The following is a 20094-nucleotide window of genomic DNA, read 5'->3' on the forward strand; positions in this document are numbered from 1 at the left end:
CGGCCCATATTGTAACAAAGCAATGGCAAATATATTTTTATGGCTCCTCCTTGTACCTGCTGGAGAGTTGCTTGTGTGTTCAGTAGTTTTCAGGCTACAATAAAAATGTCAAGATAAGTCTGGTGATTAATTTTTCTGCTGAGAGAGATCAGGGTTTTGTCTAGAGGCAGTTTTGACTCAACATAAAGTAACTCAGAGGGTTAGCGTGCGTGCTGCAAAGAACGTGCATCATACAGATCACAGAACTGTATTTTATGTGAATAGATCAATGGGCTACTGCTTTGGTCACAGAAATCCTTTTGTCATTTGCAGTTCATAAGTTACAATCCTAATATAGCAGTCTCCTTTGGACTGTTATCAAAAAGCTGCATGCAAACTGCATGGTATAGGTAAGATTCTTTTTTTGGGCCCAGTCTTTCATTATCCTAATGTTACTACAAAGTTATTTTGGGTAGAAATAAATTCTTATTAGCAAAGTTAATCACTGTACCCAATAAATGTGGTACGTTTTAAATCATGAGTTAATTGTGCTTCTACAGTCAGAATACTCTTAAAACGTCTACCAGTATGACATGTGGTTACTACACCTTGTAATCCTCATTGTCTTATTTGTACTATAATGTGGCACTGGTCGAGCATAAGGCTGGCTTGAAGTTGAAAACAACCACACATATGTAACACACCTGATAACAAAATATTTAACAAGCATTGGCATAGCCAACAGGTCTCGCTTTTGGGACCTTATAAGTGTTTAGTTACAATATCCATAGTGCAATAACATCAACTGTTGAAGGGCTAAACACTTATAAGGTCCCAAAGGTGAGACCTATTGGCTATGCCAAGTATTGTATCTGTCTGAGTCAAACTGTTTTTGTTGTAATGTATATACGTTCAGCATTAATATGCCATATATGCCTGGTACACTCAAAATATTTTTGCCCTGCTTTCGTATATGTTGGGCCGCGGCCCAGAATGTACCATGGAAATTCAATAAAATATGTTGAGAAGAAAAAAAAAAAGCAGAACCACAATGGGTGCTGCACTCCACCCAACCTATGCCCTAGATCATTTTAAGCCTTAAGGTTAAAGTTAAATAGCCAGAGAGGCCACGGACTCTGCACCGGATTCATAAAGATACAGATTAAAGAGGAAATCCACATCTATTATTGTCTTTGATTTTTGACTTTTATTAGTATCCATAAACTTTTCTGCTCCAGACGTAGACCATGGAAATCTGCACAATGTACGGATTTCCAGAAGTACACCTTGACAGTGTACCTGCAAAAAAATGTCACTACTTTTGTATGCCTTTGTGAACTGGCCAATAAACACCTAAAATGGCAATATTCATATAGAATTGGTGCAAAAAGAAATTACCTCTTTTCACTTTTACTGATGGAGACTATGACATTTTGGAGCCGATCACAAAGGCTTTCAACAGTACCAGAAGTAGCACTCCGGCTGAACTACTTCTACTCTTAGAAACCTTTTTGAGTAGGCACCACTGTTTCAATAACTTCAAGGCATTTCCTTTCATTATTTAATAACTGTGCGATTTCTCAATGTATTTCCAGTCATTATTGTCTCTTTAATTTCTATTTGACCCTTAAAACATATAATTTTAGTTGGCAACCACGTTTTTCAGTATGTTTTGTCAGCAAAAAATCTTTAAACCAATTTAAAATTTTTCACTTGCTTTGTCCCTGATTTTTCTACATACTTGTGCCTTTTCGCCATCTTTCAGAATAACGTTGTGAGAAGTTGGCCTGATATATGATGTCTCCAATTCTGGGGGCACCTTGTATCAGTCCAAACAATCCCTTATGGTGATGGTTGTAAGTCAACCTTATAGACAAGCTATCCTAAGGGTAGCATGGACTAAGCAGCCTTAAAGGCTTAACTCAAGAGGGCATGTGAAGCCAGCTGTTTTACCAATCACAATCCTGTAATATCAAATGAAAGGACACCACACAAGTTATATATTATAAAAATATATGTATTTATTCTCAGAATAATCCTCTATACTCTTTATGAGTCTAGAAGCACAAGCGTTTAAACAAAAGCACAGTAAAACATATGAAAGTTGTACAATTATGGATGAGGCCCAGGGGCCACTCAAACCATATACTAAAATAGTGGTATAAGTATCACTACTCGAACAGTGGTAAGGCCTGAGGCCTTAGGAATCGCTGGGGCTATTCGGGACTAGCAATAGTGAAGTCGGGAAAAGCCCGCAAAACTCGGGTGCAGCACTTAAAGCACACGCATGCACCAATGCAAAGTCAATGGTGCGTAAAAGTTACAAAGTTACTGTTTTAGGAGTCTTCCGACTGGACTAGAATTACCAAACTTTAGACTTAGACACTAGAGATGTGTACCAGTGTAGGAACACCGGCGTTCACGAGTTACCTCACCCACAGGAAGTGGGTGCATGGGTGCCAAAGTGTGTCGGGTTTCGTCACGCAGTCTGATGGTGCCTGGAGATGAAGATGCTACAGGCGTCCAGGAGGGAAGTGTCAGGTTGGATCCAAGGGTGGATCGAAGATGTAGAGTACCTGAAAGCAGAGGGGACAGAGTCTGGGTCACTCAGCAGTGACCAGGGTGGAACCAGGAAGGAACCAGGCAATGTCGGGCGCAATCAGGTGGTTGTCGTGAAGCTCGTCTCCGCTGTCACGTGGACTCTGGGGCACCGAGGATGTCCACGAGTGGATCACGAGCTGTCCCACAAAGGCTGTCGCTGTCGGCGGTGTCAGCTTCCGGATTGGAGCAAACAAACCTTGGCAAGCGCAACCCACGCAGGATTCAAAGATCGCTTCTTGCTCGGACCAGGAAGGTCAGAGCGGGTGCTCCTTTTCAGGGGAGCGAGGGCCAGTCCAGAGCAACCGGACTGGCAGAGCAAATTTAAAGGTTCGTTGGTACTGGGGCCACTAGCCAACGGGCAAGCGACCGGACCAAAGCGTTGAGCAGCAAAATGCAGAAGGGCCCCACGCAGCACTCTGAGAGTGTGGAGGGGGTAGCTTTGGTGCAAAAGCTGCTCAGGACTGGGGCTTCTCAAACCCCGTTGCACAGCCTCGAGGGGGCCTCGGGAGCTGCACGGTCAGCACTTTGTGGTTTTTCCAAGATGGCCGGCCCCACGCTTCAGGTCGCCTCCACGGGTCTCAGATTTGCTGGGACTGTGGATCGGGCTGTTGGAAGGCAGGAAAGCTGGGTCTTGTTGATCTCTGTTGCTCGAGTTCTGGCGGGAACTGCAACAAAGCAAACGGTGATGCGCTGGATGGTGCCTGTTTGCACAGGGTGGTCACTCCTTGACCACAAGGGAGATTCTTCAGTCTTCCACGTCGAGTGGGATGTCGAAGGGTCCAGAGTTCTGTATCAAAGTTTCAGTCAGGATAATCTGATGTGTGCTGGCACTGCTCCCACTCTCATACCAAATCTGTGGGTTGCATTACCTGCTAGGTCACTCCTATGGGTGGGACCAGGGAGAGGGGTGGTTACACCCCTTTCCCTTTGTCCAGCTTTGCGCCAGGACTGGGGCTGGTGTGCCCCAGAACCGGTTTGACTGGATTATGCAAGGGGAAGCCTTGTGCTCCCCAGGTAGTGTCTAGTTTCTTTCAAACCTCCCTGCTACAATCCACTATCTCCTGTTTGGGGTGGTGTGACACCTCCCTGTGACAGGAAACCCTTTGTCCAGGCCTCCCCTGCCAAGTTTCGGTCAGCAGTAGGAGGTCAGACTTGTGTCTGTGGCAGAAGCGTCCATTTCGTGATGCTGAGGCTCTTTTAAAATCAATCGCGTTTTAGAAAAGTAACATGTCTTCTCCCTCTAGAAGGGTGGAATGCTACCCCCGTCGCCAGGACTGACGAGGGGGTAGTATTCCAAAGCATATGACACCTTACACGACATGTTTTGATAAAGTCAAACCAAAGTTAGCACATAACTGGGATGGATTATAATGCACTTAAGAGTATATGGTATGGCAATATCCCGGAACAGCTAAGGGAGTTGGTCCCGACAGCTGCAGACAGGCTCAGCTCATGCTAGAGCACCATCTCACATAAAACCAAGCACTCTGCCTCCAGGATTGTTAAGGCCTGCCATAAGAGTCACTTATAGGTATATATGTGTCCAGTTTTAAGTGTAGATATAGGTATACTATATCTAAGCAAGGGGTGATTACACGACCTTGCCCCAGCTGAGTGATCAGCCAGTTGTGTCAGTTTGGATAGCCAGCCAGGGGTGGCAAAAGATATGCTGCAGCCCCTGGTAGGCCTTGGATGCACCTATGCCCTGGGCACCTATAGTGCACTGTACAGGGGCTGATAAGGTGACCCAAGCCAATTAGTTTATGCACCTAGGGTACACGGAGTCCATTTTAAAGAGAGAGCAGATAGTTGGCCTGGGATCCTGCTATTCAGGGCCCTAGGCTAAGTCGAAAACCAGCTAAACACAAGGCAAAAAATCTGGGGTAACTATAGTCAGGTATCCACCTTCCTACAAACCCCCCCCCCCCCCCAAACGAAAGGAGATAAGGCTATCCTTGACCAGGTAAGCCTATATTGCCTGAGTGGCCATATAAGGAAGTACCTGCACTAGCATGGTTACCACCTGCCTCATGGTCAACTAAGCAATCCCTCACCCTAGGGGTATCAGAGGGTCTCCACCAAAGGGAATCACTACCTGTGGTGTGTTTTTGCAAAGTAAAAGGCTGGGGTTGAGATGGAGTACTGAAGTGAGGCTCCACTAATGTAGGGCTCAGCTTCCTCCAATCATCTTCCACCGTGTGTGCCTTTCTTTCCTTGACTGAGTTGCACTGTGCTCTCAGGGTCAACCTCTGGCTACCTAAAGCTGGAGGCTGGGTCCCTTTTGTTGGCTTACTGGAGGGACAGTTCAGGTTTGGGGCCTTGGAGTCCCAGGTTTGGCTGTGCCTAACAGAATCCATCTGTGGGAGGTCCCTAACTACTTTTAAGGGGGCTCCCTCAGAAGTTTTTTAAGTTTTCACCTTATTAGGGCTGCTAGTTTTGGTGCCCCTAATCTGCTGATGGGGGTGCTTTATTTGACAGGGGGCCCTTTGGGGCTCACTGACTTCCTTGGCCTCTGTAGCTCTGGGCTGACTGAGGCAGGTTAGAGAGGGGCAGGTTACCTGCTCCAGACTGGGTCCCACCTGAGAAGGGTCCACTGCCATCAGAGGCTCTGTCAGGCTAGGCCCAACCACCTCTGGGGCAGTTCCTTCATCAGGGGTAAGATCAGTTCCCTGAGGAGGCTGATCCTTTCCTAAAGTCTGGTGGGAGGGAGATTTCTCTTCCTCCTCAATGCTCTCTGTTTGTGTGGAGTGATCCATCGTTTCGGGCTTCACAACACATGAATCAGTTTGAGTTTGGGCTGTGGCCATCACAGCCCCACCAACCTTTTCAGGAAGGGACTCAGTTTGGGTATGGGCTGTTACCATCACAGCCCTGCTAATCTTTTCAGGAAGGGAGTTAGCTAAAGATGGGGCTGAGATTTGCTCAGCCCTACCCACCTTTTCAGGAAGGACATCTTGGATTGGGGCTGTAGCCATCACAGCCCCACTAACCTTTCCATGGAGATTTACCATTCTAGAATGGGTTTGCTGTTCAACCTCAGCCCAGGCTGAGATTTCCAAATCATTACCAAGTAGGCAATCTACAGGCAAGTTTGCTGACACTGCCACTCTCTTTGGGCCAGTGACACCTCCCCAGCTAAGATTGACTACTGCCATGGGATGATTGGTTTCTATTCCATCAATGTTTGTCACCTGGTATGTGGCACCAGGTAAAAGCTGCCTTGAGGGGACTAGACACTCAGCCACCATGGTGATGCTAGCCCCTGTGTCTCTAAAGGCCTCAACTTTCAAGCCATTGATGAGGGGCTCCTGTCTGTACTTGCTCAAAGTGTTTAAGCAAGCAGTGAAGTTGGCAAACCCCATGCCATTTTCACAAACAAGAGTAGCTAAGTTAGGGGACCTGGTTAGGCCAGAATCCACCTGTGCACCAAAAGTAAACCCAGCCAAATTCTTGGGGGTGCTCCCACCACCTGGGGGATTACTGCTGACAGTAACAGGAGGTGTTGTAGTATTACTTGGAGGTATATTTTCTTTGTTACTATTCTTTGGACAACAGTTGTCTGTTTTCCAGTGGCCAGTCTGTTTACAGGCATGGCAGTAAGGTTTCTTCTGAGTGGATGAGTTGTTCTGGGACCCACCCCCATCCTTGGAGTTTTGGGGCCCTTTGGGAGACTTGTCTTTTGATTTATCCCCACCCTCATCTTGAGCCTTGGAAGTAGCCTTCTTTTGGTTATTACTCTGATTCTTAGGCCTAATCCTGGTTCTGACCCATTTGTCTGCCCTCTTACCCAATTCTCGTGGAGAGGTCAAATCTGAGTCCACCAGGTGCTGGTGCAAAAGCTGGTTCTGACAATTACTTCGGATCTGTTCCCTCGTAATCAAATTATACAATCCTGTGTAGTCATGTACTTTGCTGCCATTGAGCCAACCTTCCAGAGCCTTAGTAGCACAATCTACAAAATCAGTCCAGTCCTGAGTCTGAGATTTTTGGGTATCTCTGAACAACAACCTGTATTGCTCAGTGGTTAGGCCAAACCCTTCAATAAGAGCACTCTTCAGGACAGAGTAGTTTTTGGCATCCTCAGGTCTAACTGCGAGGAGCCTATCCCTCCCTTTCTCAGAAAAGGAGTACCATAAAATTGCAGCCCACTGTTCTTGAGGAACCTGCTGTACCATGCAGGCTCTCTCCAAAGCAGTCATCCATTTGTGGATGTCATCCCCTTCCTTGTAGGGGGCCACAATCTTTGTCAGGTTTCTAGTATCATAGGACCTGTCCTTATCTCTAGGGATAATGTTGCTGCCACCAATGGAATCTAATCCACATAATTTTTGTTCCCTTGCTAAAGCACGTTTAGCTTGGGCCAGGGCTAACTCTTCCCTCTCTATCTGGAGTTGTACAGCTCTCATCCTGGCCTGATGCTCTTTTCTCGGGGGGGGGGGGGGGGGGGTCATTCCCCTCTGAGATTCTCTTGAGGTACTAGAAATGTGAGAATCCCTTGAGGGAGATCTCACTCTTCTATTGCCTGGAACTATTCTGTTATGTACTCTGGGGAGGTGCTGGCCCTCTCCATTTCCATGTAGGTCCAAGTTGGCTTGGCTATGCCTCCCCACTTGTACCTGGGTTTCCCCTTGATCATGATTTGACATTTCACTATCTGATTCAGGGTCCACATCCTCATCTTCTACATCTGGGGGGGTGTTCTCATTCTCTGGGGGATTCACTCCATCTCCTGACCCGAAGGGAGCTACACTAGCTTTCTCAAGATCATCCTTCTCCAGGATGGCTATCAGGATGGGAATGGTAGGGTTGTGACCCTTTTTCAGCCCTCTTGCAGTGCACAAGGCACTCAAGTCCCTTATGGCTGAATTTGTCATAGCTGGAAGTTGCCTTGGTAAGGTCAACCAACACAGGTTGAGAGCCTGAAGCTTCACCTGTGCCAGACATGACTGCTAGTGAGGTGTAAGTGGTGCACTTACCTACACTAAGTGTTTTCCTACTGTACCTTGCTAGTGAGTTGTAGGTAGGGTGCGCTAAGCCCTTTGATCTACAACTACTAAGTTCAGTAGAACTTAAATATGTAAGCTTTGTTTATATGTACCTAAGTACTTAATGTGATCTTTCAATTTGATAAAAAAGATTGCAATGGTAAAACAACAGCAAGCTCAAATCCGCACCGCTGCACACCAATGTGAGAAGTTGGCCTGATATATGATGTCTCCAATTCTGGGGGCACCTTGTATCAGTCCAAACAATCCCTTATGGTGATGGTTGTAAGTCAACCTTATAGGCAAGCTATCCTAAGGGTAGCATGGACTAAGCGGCCTTAAAGGCTTAACTCAAGAGGGCATGTGAAGCCAGCTGTTTTACCAATCACAATCCTGTAATATCAAATGAAAGGACACCACACAAGTTATATATTATAAAAATATATGTATTTATTCTCAGAATAATCCTCTATACTCTTTATGAGTCTAGAAGCACAAGCGTTTAAACAAAAGCACAGTAAAACATATGAAAGTTGCACAATTATGGATGAGGCCCAGGGGCCACTCAAACCATATACTAAAATAGTGGTATAAGTATCACTACTCGAACAGTGGTAAGGCCTGAGGCCTTGGGAATCGCTGGGGCTATTCGGGACTAGCAATAGTGAAGTCGGGAAAAGCCCGCGGGACTCGGGTGCAGCGCTTAAAGCACACGCATGCACCAATGCAAAGTCAATGGTGCGTAAAAGTTACACAGTTACTGTTTTAGGAGTCTTCCGACTGGACTAGAATTACCAAACTTTAGACTTAGACACTAGAGATGTGTACCAGTGTAGGAACAACGGCGTTCACGAGTTACCTCACCCACAGGAAGCGGGTGCATAGGTGCCAAAGTGTGTCTGGTTTCGTCACGCAGTCTGATGGTGCGTGGAGATGAAGATGCTGCAGGCGTCTAGGAGGGAAGTGTCCGGTTGGATCCAAGGGTGGATCGAAGATGTAGAGTACCTGAAAGCAGAGGGGACAGAGTCTGGGTCACTCAGCAGTGACCAGGGTGGAACCGGTAAGGAACCAGGCAATGGCGGGCGCAATCAGGTGGTTGTCGTGAAGCTAGTCTCCGCTGCCACGTGGACTCTGGGGCACCGAGGATGTCCAGGAGTGGATCACGAGCTGTCCCACGAAGGCTCTCGCTGTCGGCGGTGTCAGCTTCCGGATTGGAGCAAACAAACCTTGGCAAGCGCAACCCACGCAGGATTCAAAGATCGCTTCTTGCTCAGACCAGAATGGTCAGAGCAGGTGCTCCTTTTCAGGGGAGCGAGGGCCAGTCCAGAGCAACCGGACTGGCAGAGCAAATTCAAAGGTTCGTCGGTACTGGGGCCACTAGCCAACGGGCAGGCGACCGGACCAACGCGTTGAGCAGCAAAATGCAGAAGGGCCCCACGCAGCACTCTGAGAGTGTGGAGGGGGTAGCTTTGGTGCAAAAGCTGCTCAGGGCTGGGGCTTCTCAAACCCCGTTGCACAGCCTCGAGGAGGCCTCGGGAGCTGCACGGTCAGCACTTTGTGGTTTTTCCAAGATGGCCGGCCCCACGCTTCAGGTCGCCTCCACGGGTCTCAGATTTGCTGGGACTGTGGATCGGGCTGTTGGAAGGCAGGAAAGCTGGTTCTTGTTGATCTCTGTCGCTCGAGTTTTGGTGGGAACTGCAACAAAGCAAACAGTGATGCGCTGGATGGTGCCTGTTTGCACAGGGTGGTCACTCCTTGACCAAAAGGGAGATTCTTCAGTCTTCCACGTTGAGTGGGATGTCGAAGGGTCCAGAGTTCTGTATCAAAGTTTCAGTCAGGATAATCTGATGTGCGCTGGCACCGCTCCCACTCTTATACCAAATCTGTGGGTTAGATTACCTGCTAGGTCCCTCCTATGGGTGGGACCAGGGAGAGGGGTGGTTACACCCCTTTCCCTTTGTCCAGCTTCGCGCCAGGACTGGGGCTGGTGTGTCCCAGAACCGGTTTGACTGGATTACGCAAGGGGAAGCCTTGTGCTCCCCAGGCAGTGTCTAGTTTCTTTCAAACCTCCCTGCTACAATCCACTATCTCCTGTCTGGGGTGGTGTGAAACCTCCCTGTGACAGGAAACCCTTTGTCCAGGCCTTCCCTGCCAAGTTTCGGTCAGCAGTAGGAGGTCAGACTTGTGTCTGTGGCAGAAGCGTCCATTTCGTGATGCTGAGGCTCTTTTAAAATCGACCGCGTTTTAGCAAAGTAACATGTCTTTCACCCTCTAGAAGGGTGGAATGCTACCCCCGTCGCCAGGACTGACGAGGGGGCAGTATTCCAAAGCGTATGACACCTTACACGACATGTTTTGATAAAGCCAAACCAAAGTTAGCACATACCTGCGATGGATTATAATGCACTTAAGAGTATATGGTATGGCAATATCCCGGAACAGCTAAGGGAGTTGGTCCCGACAGCTGCAGACAGGCTCAGCTCATGCTAGAGCACCATCTCACATAAAACCAAGCACTCTGCCTCCAGGATTGTTAAGGCCTGCCATAGGAGTGACTTAAAGGTATATATGTGTCCAGTTTTAAGTGTAGATATAGGTATACTATATCTAAGCCAGGGGTGATTACACGACCTTGCCCCAGCTGAGTGATCAGCCAGTTGTGTCAGTTTGGATAGCCAGCCAGGGGTGGCAAAAGATATGCTGCAGCCCCTGGTAGGCCTTGGATGCACCTATGCCCTGGGCACCTATAGTGCACTGTACAGGGGCTGATAAGGTGACCCAAGCCAATTAGTTTATGCACCTAGGGTACATGGAGTCCATTTTAAAGAGAGAGCAGATAGCCTGGGGCCCTGAATAGCAGGATCCCAGGCCAACTAAGTCGAAAACCAGCTAAACACAAGGCAAAAAATCTGGGGTAACCATAGTCAGGTATCCACCTTCCTACAAACGTCATTACAGAGGAAGCTTTAGTTACCAATTTAGCAGCTTTAACACACTATTCATTGTGGGTAAAAATGTAGGTGACTATGACACAGACAATCACCAAAGCTACGCACCTATTCATCCGAGGTGCGAGACTATGAAATTGTATGTCCTCCCTGTCCTCCACAAGTTTGTGCCCCGCCCCTTTGTTAGTGGTTAAAGAATGCAATCATTAACAAGATGGAAAAAAAATGGTGTCTGTATGCCTGTGAGTAAAGCAGCAGGCCCCTCTTCCAGCCTTCCCTCTTTGGATGTCTGAAGTCTGGAAATCTCCAAACCGAAAAAGCTTGCTCTGTAGGTGTGGACAGCGACACACTAACGCAGCGGGAGTGGGACTTAAGCCGCGCTGCAGCCTGCACTCCTGACCTGCTTTGGGTAACTGCAGGCTGGACAGTGCACACAACGCGGGACTTAGTTTTTGGCAATGGCAATTTAATTGAAAGCACTGTTGTTGCAGGCGGACGCTCCAGTGCTTTCAATTAAATTGCAAAAAAGTAAGTCCCGCGTTTGTGTGCACTGTCATGTGTAGCCTGCATTTAACGAGAGCAGCAGGTCAGAAGGTCCGAGTGCAGGCTGAAGTGCGGCCGGCTTTGCACTTTAACTGTCTACTGGGCCGCGGCACTGGAGGCCCGTTGCGGCCGCGTCCGCCTTTATAATTTATTTGGGGAGTGGGAACACTGTGTTCGTTCGTTCCCAATCCCAAATAAATTATAACGGCCACCGCGGCCGCAACGGGCCTACAGTGCCGGACCGCCCCCCCCCCTAGCTCCCCCCCCCAGCTACGCCACGAGACCCGAGAGGCGATCTCCTCACGCTAAAGATGGTACGGAGCTGATGTGAATTGAGAGGAGAGGGACAGCAGGAGAATGCGGCAGATGGCGGGATGCACAGGCAGGCAATTCCGGAAAAACAGCGGTCACATACCTCAAAGGTCTTGGGAGGAGAAAAACGTAGGCAATGGATTTACTGGCCAGGGAATACTACAGCAAACAGCAAAGTTGAAAACTGGCTTAACAGTCCGGTAGAATACAAGGATGGACAGGCATGGAGCTCCTCAGGAACAAAAGGAATCACAGGTGGAGAGATGGAATGGAGAGAGTACACAGAGGGGAGATGGTCAACACTGCCCCCTTTGCAGTGGTCGTCGCCAGTATTGAAATGAGGAGGTGATGCAGGAAAGGATGACTGACACAGGAATGCTCCAGCAATCACTTTATTGACCATCCACTCTCCAGCTAGCCAGTAATCATCGCCGTCCCAAACATTCTAAGGTGAGCTTCAGTTGGTTATACCAAGGAAGGAGGCAGGGTAGGGGTGGGCGGAATGTACCAATGTATAGATAGATACAACAAATATCTGCCAGGGGGCGCATGTAGATATTAATTAGGGTCGGGCTAATGGCCGAACCCTGCGGCACCCTCTGTGACAAAGGGCAGACTCTAGATATGAAAGGATGTTGTATAACCTGGAATGATCTGTTCTGCAGGACATTTTTCAACCACTCCCAAATACCGCTGCTGACCCCAGCCTCCCTCAGCCTCTGCAATGACAGACCGTGGGAGACAGTGTCGAACGCAGCACTCAGCTCAAGTAGGATCATTGCAGCGGTCCTTCCTTCATCGGCTGCAGTTCACAAGGCTTCCACAGCCAGAAGCAGGGCCGATTCCATTCTATGAAGTGGCCTAAAGCCAGACTGGGTGTCGTGGAGGACCCAGCTTTCTTCCAAGAACACAGACAGTTGGCGGTTTAGATATTTTGACGCAATTTTTGCAATAAAGGGGAGAAGAGAGATTGGTCTTAAATTTTATGGAATGGCGGAGTCTAAAGAAGGTTTCTTCAGCAAAGGTACCACCATGGCAGGTGTCCAATTGCTGGGTACCTGCTCAAGCTAAAAGACATAATCAGTAATGCAGTAAAAACCGGAGCAATAGCCTCCTTCCCTAATCGTAAAAATATAGGGAGAACTGGGTCCAAAGGGGACCCTGATTTAACCACGTCCAATGCAGGATCTCACTTTCCACAGGAGGATAAAAGACAAACCTATCCTCGGGCCCATGATCAACTGCACCAGGGACAGGAACAAATTTCCTACTGCATTCTGGAAAGGTGGCATTAATCTCATCTATCTTGCCCCGAAAGAAGTTCCCAACCTTATTGCAGTGATCCGTAGACGCAGGAAGTGCTGCTGGCACACGTTCTAAAGAGGATAGTTGTTTGACTACGTGAAAGATTGTCTTAGTGGAAGTTTTCGCTAACTCAATCTGCTCCATATAAAATTCCCTGCGCACTCTCCTAATCTGTAAGTGATAGAACTTCAACGCCGATAGATAGATCTGCCTATTTTCCTCCAGGTAGTTCTTCCTCCACTGGCGTTCAAGGCGTTTGCAACCCGTTTTCAGCTGCGCTAACTCTTCTGAAAACCATTTTGCAGATGCAGTCATAAGTGTGCTTTTGCATGGTTTCAGGGGAATCAAGGATTTGCCATCTCCATTTTGGCCCCTAAGTAAGGGCTGCTAGAGACCAGTTTCTCCTCAAAAGTATCCTGGGGTAAAGCGCCCCATTCCTGCACCATTCTGAGCTCAGACTACTCTCCCTTCTTACAGAGAACCTTTCTAGGAAACATAAACCTAAAAGGGAGAATATAGTGGTCAAACCAAACTATAGGGACCGGAATTAGAGCTTCAACCTTTGCACAATTAGTAAAGATATTTCCAGAGTGTGACCCCTATTATGCGTTGGAGTTTGGACCAATTGGTTCAAACCCAGTGCCAAAAGTCCTTGGGTCAACTTTGCAGGTTCTTTACTTCCTTTATTTTTAAAATGAAAATTCAAATCACCCAAAAGGATGAAGTTGGGGTAGTGTATAGCGTAGGCGGGCTGGGTTGCCAAGAGCTCATCAATAAAGGCTCTAGGTGGACCAGGGGGTCTGTAAATAAGAAGATATACAATGGATCTAACACTGGTAATACTCAAATTGAAAAAAACGGCTTCACAGCTGGCCATTGGCAGTTTAGGCACTTTTAGCTTAAATTCTTTCTTAATTAGGACGGCAAGGCCCCCACCCCTCTGCCCGAATCTATCCACCCGAAGAATAACATAGCCTTCAGGTAATGCATCCGTTTCAGTTTCAAATCTTTATTTCGGTTAATTTCAATCATAAAAGATGTATATTAAAAAATAAATCTAACAGTTACAGAATGACGTGGTAGGGCATTTTAAGTCGGTGGCAGTTTACATGATCCAATCCAAATACGCCAATAAAACCTAACTACATCAATAAATATTTAAAAGACCGTACAAAAGCTAGGCATTTAAGAAAAGAAAATTTCAAAATCATAAACTTTTTGTCCAAACATACATTCAATACTGAGTGTTTCGGTAAATTTTAATTAAATAATAGCTGATAAAAAATATATATTATTACCGAACAAAAGAGAAACACAATTCCCTAATAATTATTATTATTATTATTAATGGACATTTATGAAGCGCCTGGTTACGCCACTGGCGTGTCCCCGCGCTATGACAAGTGGAGTGGCTGTCCCCCCTCCTCCCAACCAAGCTATCTGCTGAAATGGTGCGTTTTAAGTTTTTTTCTGAACTGGACTTCGGAAGGTTCAAGCCGAAGTTCCAGCGGAAGATTATTCCAGCGCTTGGGAGCAAGGTATCTGAAGGATCTACCTCCCATACGAGCTTTGAATATTCTTGGGACTTTTAACAGCCCGGTCTGCGAGGACCGAAGACTGCGTGCAGGCTCATAATGGGATACTAGGCTCTGGAGCGGAAGAGGTGCTTTGCCGTTCAAGATACGATGACAAGTGGCAAGGGCCTTAAACTCCACTCTCCTCTCAATGGGGAGCCAATGGAGGGCCCGTAAAGCTGGTTTGGCGGATGACCTCCTAGGGAGTCTGAGAACCAGCCGCGCTGCCGCATTTTGAAGAACCTGCAGGCGGCCCATAACCCTGCCTGTGGCCCCCAAATAGAGCAGGTTCCCATAATCAAGTCGGGAGGTGACCAAGGCATGCACCAGCGTCTTACGAGCAGAAATGGGAAGCAGATCTAATACTTTCCTAAGGGCTCTCAGAACACTGAAGCATATCCCTGCCACCCGACCGACCTGTGGGCCAAAGGTGAGGTCCTTATCCAGCCACACGCCAAGGTTCCTGGCCTCGCGGCAGGGAGCAGGAACTTCCCCCAGACAGGGTGGCCACCACGCCGACGACCACGCAGACCAAGCAGGCATTTTTGCTAAAGTGCGAATGCAGGGATTTTTAAGCGATATTTATGAATGTCACTTGGACCCTTAGCAACTAAAGCTTCAATCCAAAATCCAACTTTATTTCTCATAAGATGCACATTAAATAGGAACCTGCTTACACTGAAGACGACTATTTGTGACGTGCCTGTCTTCAATATACGTTCAGCCTCACTACAACGCCTAACATTCAAGTTTTTACAAAGTGGCCTAATCCATTTTTTCCTAGCAATGTCATACAAGGGACAGAAAAATAGTATATGTAAGTCATTTTCCTGAGCCTCTTTTGTACATAAAGTGCACCAATCGCAACTATTACCATAATGATTTTTGCCCCATCTGGATTTATTAACGTTTGTCTGAAGGACCCCGTATCTAAATTTCATAAACAGGGATTTAGCTAGCTGGGGACACACCTCATCTAAAAAGGGTTCGAACTGCGCTACATCTTTAAAAGCTAAAAATCTTAATGTTAGAGACCCCACGAAGGAACCATGTAGCACACTATCATTAATGTAGGTCCAGAAAGAAGATTTTAACCTCATGCGCGCTGTATGAATTCAGCACCTATGCTGAGATTTAAAAAAACCTATGTTACATGACGAGCTGGGCTCGTCATCAGCGTGCGAGGAGGCTACACCATGACGAGCTGGCGTGGAAGGGGTTAATAATTTCTTGCAGACCTTAGTCCGCTGAAGTGGATCCTCCCAATAATGGGATATCCTTACTTTGATCAAACTTCATAATCTCTTCTAGGCCCTCTCAATAGTGTAAGAGCTCTGGAGTTGACCATATCCTCACGCAAAATAAGAGGTCTTAATAGTGCATGGTGATCAGTGCGTTTAATATTAAGATCCATGACAACTGGTATTAGAGGTGTTCTGATAGGGATACTTAATAGTTTCCGAATGAAATTATTTTCTCCCAGTTCAAAATTGTTTTTACAATAAGGCCCCTATTTTTCCACTCCATAAAGGGAGGCTGATTGGGCTTTATATTTAAAAACCTCCAGTACAGGGGAGACTGCTTTTCAAGCACTAGCCCCGTATTTTTTGAAGATAAGCGATGAATTTTGGAGCAAAATTATTCTATTCTTTTCCAATTGCGGCCTCCAAGACAATTTAGTATCCAATGTTATCCCTAGATAATTAACACTTTACACGTGTTCTAGTTTTTGATTTTTTAATACTAAATTCTTCTTATAAGATTTATGTGGATTTATAGACATGTATTTGGTTTTGCTAGAATTGATTTCAAGGCCTTTCATAGTACAATATGTATAAAAGGAATCCACTAGGCATTGCAGTCCCTTTGGGGTTTGTGAAATTAAGATGGTATCATCAGCAAATAATAATGCTGGTACTACTTCGCCCCCCAACTTTGGAGAGTCATTTTTACAACTTCTCAGGTATTTTGGGATATCATTTACATACAGTGAGAAGAGCTTGGGTGCCAATGCGCACCCCTTGCGTACGCCCCTTCTCACTGGTATTGCCTTAGTGAGTTCTCCCCTAGGCCCCCATCTTACTTCAGCAAAGTTCCCTTTGTGGAGCCTAATTAATTGTACAAATAATTCAACTGGCACCCCTAAGCATTTCAACGAATTCCACAATAGGTACCGGGGTACCAGATCGAATGCTGCCTTTAAATCTACGAAGGCAATATATAAACTGCCTTTCCTTACGTTAATGTATTTCCAGCACATACATATAAATCTAAAAACTTGATCAATCGTGCTGGTTTTAATTCTAAACCCTGCCTGATATTTTGACAGAACTTTGGTCTCTTCTATCCACTCAGTTAATCTAATTAAAATATGCCTGGCAAAAACTTTTTGTAAAATATCAATTAAACTAATAGGGCGATAATTTGCTGGGTCATGTCGATTACCCTTCTTAAAAATCATCACAATCTCTGCACTTTCCACGTCCACGTTTCAGGTATCGGTGTGCCTGCAACTATTGAATTACACAAAAAATGTACATATGGTCCCCAAACATCAGAGTCATGTTTCAGTAGATTGCCTGGAATTTAGTCAGGTCCCGGGGCTTTACCCGGTTTAACAGCCTCAATTGCCTTTGTTTCTTTCAGGCTAAAGTGCATATTGGCAGCCTTTGCGGCAAGCTCCAAATCTTTAGTTATGACCAACTGGTCCCAATTTGTATCGGAGTATAGACGAGAAAAATGTTCGACCCATGTGTTCTCATCTAGGAATATGCAAAAGCAGTTGATGGACAGAAGGCAGAACAATGTCATACATTCACCCCAGTACAAAGATCTGGGCCTAAATCCATCGTTTTTTTGCTCACCATGCCATTCCAGTTTGAACCCAGCCTTATGCAAATCAGTCTTGACCCTGGCAGTTCGGGCTGGACTGTTCCCATGAGGCACAGGGTCAAGGCTGATTTGCATATGGCCATGTCTGAACTGGGGTGGAGTGGTGAGCAAAAAAACTATGGATTTAAGCCCAGATCTCTGTACTTGGGTGATTGTATGACATCGTTCTGCATTCTGTCCATCAACTGTTGTTTTTGCATTTGTCACCCCGAGTGGGACGGGTATGCTCAGACGCGAGTCCTGTGCTCTCCATGCCACTGGAGTCAAGCTATCCTGGCTGAAGACGGCTGATAGCCAGAAACCGGTCCTAGGATGCTTGATTCCGGTCCAGGGAAGACCTGGCTTGGCAGTTCGGGCTGGACTGTTCCCATGAGGCACTGGGTAAAGGCTGATTTGCATATGGCCATGTCTGAACTGGGGTGGTGTGGTGAGCAAAAAAACGATGGATTTAGGCCCAGATCTCTGTACTGGGGTGAATGTATGACATTGTTTTGCATTCTGTCCATCAACTGTTGTTTTTGCACTCATCTAGGAATAGGTCTTTAATAGACCTACCTGTTTTGTTCCCTTTCACTATTAATCTCCAAAAGCCTGCCTGGTCTTTGGACATAGCTGCATTTATTAAATCTGTCCAAGTATCTTCATCCCAGTCTTTTTTCGCTTTTGCAAGTGATCTCTTGTAATTATATCTCTTTTCCCTTACTACTAATGTATTATTACTTTTGATTGCCTGGATTAATTTGGTCTTAGCTACCTGGCAATCTTTGCTATACCAGGAATTTCTCATATCGTTCTGCCCATTACCATTTCTGTTCCTCTCTTTAGGTATGTGACTTATAATCGGAGTAAGGGCATTTATCAATGTATTATGTAAATGGAGTACTGGTATTTTTTCTACTGGTAAATATAAAAAGGGTGTAATGATCTCAGCGATGGTACTATAAATATTTGTCATAGGTTGGGTATTACCTACAATATAGGGCCACTTTACAGCTCATCTATTATTGCTTATTATAAGCTCATCCTCAGTGATGCAGTTTCCTCTTTCGCCCACTGAGGTAGATAAAAAATAGTTGCGATGTTAGCATCAGCTGTAAGGGCCGATGGTCACTCAGTTCTGGAGTCGATTTTAAGTTCTAGAACATATAAACAGAACTCTATTGAAACCAGTATATAGTCTATATTGCTCCGCGAGCTGCCTCTACAGAATGTGTGTGCATTTGGGCTATCCGAAGGCAAGCGCCCATTACATGCTCTCAAGTCATGACCTGTTATGAACTTCAAAATTTGAGATACTGCTACAGTATACTTTACCTCCCTGTTACTTTACAAAGCCGGAATATTGTTTGCCATATCTTGTTCATCAAAAAGGTTATTGAAACCTATTATAGGTTCAAAATTGCAATTGAAGTCGCCGCCTATAATTATCCTTGGCTTAGACCCTAAAACATCTCAAAAAGAGTCTAACTGCTCTATTACTAACGATTCTTTGTTGGCACGACTTGGCTTATTATAGAAGTTAATTAAATATAGATCTTTACCATCTCGAGTAACCATTTTTAAACCCACCAAGTCATGTGATGGTGTGTGCAATAGAACGATATCAATTTCGAGTGTAATTCTTATCCATATTACCACACCCCCCCGATGGCCTGCCCCTTTCTGATGGGCTAGCGTCCACACTAAACGTCTTAAAGCCCACTCTATGGGGGGGTTTCACGTAACCAAGTCTCCTGTAGGAGAAAAATATCACTCTGTTCTATATATTTATTCCATACCATATCAGTTAAATTCCTATTTAGCCCTGCTATGTTCCAGGAGATAAGCTGCACTTCAAGGTTCTTACTCAATTCTATAATTGAATGTTGCCCAAGTCCCATGTTCTCATTCTGTACAGTTAGATTTTTGTTATACAGGCAGTGATCTAAGTGTAACTTTGAACAAGAAGGCTGTGCAATCGAAGCGGGCTCCACTCCCCTCTGCCTGAATAATTCATTTGTCCTAAACATTGTAACACCCTGTCGTTTACAAGTTGTCGAAGGGCCACAGGGAAATTTGCCCGAGGTATTACAGGGATATTTACTCTATGTAGTCATTCTAGATCATCCAAGGACGATAGTCCTTCGAGTCTGTTTGAGAGTAAAACGGATGTATCCACTTTATTAATACTATTTCCAGTTGACGTTCTATAGAAGTACAGAAAACAAAAGATTAGGGAGGGCCCTAGGGGAGTCTGTATTTATAGACCTGCTTGTATCTTGTCCCCCAACTAGACAACATACCACACGAAAGATACCAAGGGTCTTATCTAATTCTATATATACCAAGAGGTTTTCCTGTGGAAGAGCTTATCGGATACCAGCTGTCAACAACAACCCAGATGATGAAGTTCCGCTACTATGTGGGCTGATGGGTACACTTTTCCCTTATCTTTAAACTCTCGCTCTTTTCTCCTCTCCTTTACAACTTCTTATATAACCTCTTGGTATATGTGACTTGGGATACCATAAATAGGTTCCAACCACTGATAGAATTAGATAAGACCCTTGGTATCTTTCGTGTGGTCTATAGAAGTAACCTAATAGGAGGGTACAAATATAAGTATTTTTAACACTTTGCCTGTGGCCGGAATTTCAGCGCTGTGCTGAACATTCCAATCGCGGGTGTGGTCGTGACGGAACCATTCAGTCATCAGCACAGCTCAACCGTGACGGATGACGGAATGGTTCCGTCACCCGCATTGAAGGGGTTAAGCGAGCTCTCCTCACGGACATTTAATATGTTCCTAACCAACTGGGGGCGTCTAAAATGTATCACCATACAGTCTCCTCTTATATTCTTTGCCGATTCACAAAGCCACCCTACTCTACAGACCATAAGAATATCTTCAGTATTTAGTGGATGGAAACGTTTGAATTTCAATAGCCAATCCACTACTTTATTCCATAAGTTGGA

General features: G+C 45.8%; 1 protein-coding gene across 1 annotated transcript in view; it reads right to left on the reverse strand.

Annotated features, from left to right (window-relative positions):
• Positions 1–4529: 4529 nt before the first annotated feature.
• LOC147669064 (uncharacterized) overlaps positions 4530–20094 on the reverse strand; it is a 29333-nt gene continuing 13768 nt past the window's right edge. Inside the window, 1 exon segment of the mRNA XM_086948254.1 lies at positions 4530–6492. Within this exon segment, the coding sequence (XP_086804380.1) occupies positions 4530–6492 (1963 nt within the window).

The sequence above is a fragment of the Lissotriton vulgaris genome, unplaced genomic scaffold (assembly GCF_964263255.1).
Source record: "Lissotriton vulgaris unplaced genomic scaffold, aLisVul1.2 SCAFFOLD_1082, whole genome shotgun sequence".
In the NCBI taxonomy this organism is placed as follows: Eukaryota; Metazoa; Chordata; class Amphibia; order Caudata; family Salamandridae; genus Lissotriton; species Lissotriton vulgaris.